This window comes from Nestor notabilis, unplaced genomic scaffold (genome assembly GCF_000696875.1).
Source record: "Nestor notabilis isolate BGI_N333 unplaced genomic scaffold, ASM69687v1 scaffold7562, whole genome shotgun sequence".
Lineage (NCBI taxonomy): Eukaryota > Metazoa > Chordata > Aves > Psittaciformes > Psittacidae > Nestor > Nestor notabilis.
The window spans coordinates 1-1909 of NW_009917118.1; the positions used below are offsets into that span (position 1 = coordinate 1).

Below are 1909 nucleotides of genomic sequence, written 5' to 3' on the forward strand. Positions count from 1 at the left end.
ATATTATTTTTATGTTTATTTATTTTTTGCAAAACACTACTGGGCATTAGAAAAGCCCTCTTTTATTTTCGCTTTTCTTACAGGTCATCTCAGTGTTCGTCAGGTCTCCCCACACACTGATGGACATGGTAAGGCCATGTGTGGAGATGCTGGGAAGGTGGGTGAGGGCAGGGCTGGTACTGGAGTGCTGTCAGCTGGGTGGTATGTAAAACCCTCTCCATAGGACTGAGACCTGGGCAGTAGTTTGCTGAGCCATGCATTACCACCGCGGAGCAGGTACTAGTCCTGGGCATTAAAATATCTTGAAATGAAAACAAACTGTTCTGGGAAATCCCAAAATGTTGCTTGAGAAATTTTCTTTCAAGTGCCATTGGGGTTTATATTTTTCTGCAGCATTATCTGCCTGTCTGTGGCAGGGTGGGCATGACACCCTACTGAAATGCATGTGTTGAGTGGGACGAGACTGGGGGGACTCGCCTCTGAGGCAGTTCTGAGCAACCTGGTGTCCCCCCAGAAGAGGAGCCCTGCGTGGAGCCATGAAAGCATGGGGTCTCAATCCTCATGGTTCAGAGAGTCCAATTTATCAGGGAGGAAGTGAAGGAAAAAGCAAACCCTCTGCCACAGCACAGCAGCATGGGATAGGTCACCAGCGAGCCCTGTCCCAGCACTGGGAAGGCACAGAATGGGCTGCATCCCGTTTGCAAAACCTCCTTACCTGGACAGGATGAACTTGTGGCCAAGTTTTCTCTCTCGGTTTTAGGGTGGCTTTGCTCTTTTACTGGCCATTAAATCTGAACAAGCCCTTGAAATTCACGTGGTGTAATTTGTTCAGGCTGTCTACACCACTAATAGTTTTGATGCTTTAATAACGCCATGTGCTACATTTAATCCCACTACAAATATTTGCAGGAGTTACTTTATTTATATGGCATTTTAAATATGAATTTTTGAAGGAAAGAATATACTGGGGAAATATGTACAAATATAATGTAATAAATGATGTGGAATTTACCCAGAGAAGAAAGGAGCAAAATATCACTCCAGTAGATTTTATTTTACTTACAGACGAATGTATAATATTTCTAAAGTACTTTCATCAGAGGACTGAAAAGCGAGTAATTGCAGAGCAATGTTACTCATTACAGCGTTAGCCTTTCACATCCAAACTAAAATCCCAAACTGAGCAGCCCTGCTGCTGGCCAAGGGAGAAGGAGGTGCCACATGACTTTTGCACAACTAGTGACGTCCATGGCTGTGCCAACGATCCGCTGGCTGCTCCGCTCATCACGGGCTTGAGTGATGGTCAGGATGCTGGAGTTAGCCCCACTAATACCCATCAGAGGATCCAGCAGTCCTCATGGGAATCCCCGAGGACCCTCTGCCCCACTGCAGTGAATATTATATTCCCACTGCTGTGCAGGAGGAGAGGAGGGCTGGGGGCCACACAAGGGAATAAATCACAGCAGCAGCACTGGCTGTGAGAGGGTGGCATGGATCCCCTCCAGCCAGGGACTCACACTGAATTGTGAGCAACCAAACTTGTCCCAGGCTATAACCCATACCACAGCTCACACCTTCCTTCTGAGCATCACCACCCCAACAATTTGTGATGAACTGTCCCAGCAAGTTTCCTAGCATGGTGGCTAATATTTCTTCTTAATTTCACCTCAGCTACCTCCCTCCTGTGCACTTCAGTGCTCTGTTGTCACCTGGTGATACAGGGACTGCCAAGGTTAGGGATGAAAAAGGAATGAAACCAGCACCTGAGCCGGCCTGCCACTTGTGGGGATGGCAGGAAATCTGGCAACTGGCTGCTTAGACAATGAATTGGTCGTGAGGCTTTTTGCAGAGAGGCTGGGCTGCACCTGTTTGGCTGCTGGCCGTGCCGCGCCAGAGCATTAATCACTTA

General features: G+C 47.6%; 1 protein-coding gene across 1 annotated transcript in view; it reads left to right on the forward strand.

Annotated features, from left to right (window-relative positions):
• Positions 1–83: 83 nt before the first annotated feature.
• The window catches only part of AMN (amnion associated transmembrane protein), a gene marked incomplete at its 5' end in the record, with an annotated part of 20065 nt that continues 18239 nt past the window's right edge, over positions 84–1909 (forward strand). The window contains one exon of the mRNA XM_010024947.1: positions 84–157. Coding sequence (XP_010023249.1) covers positions 84–157 — 74 coding nt within the window. The remainder of the gene's footprint in view (positions 158–1909) is intronic.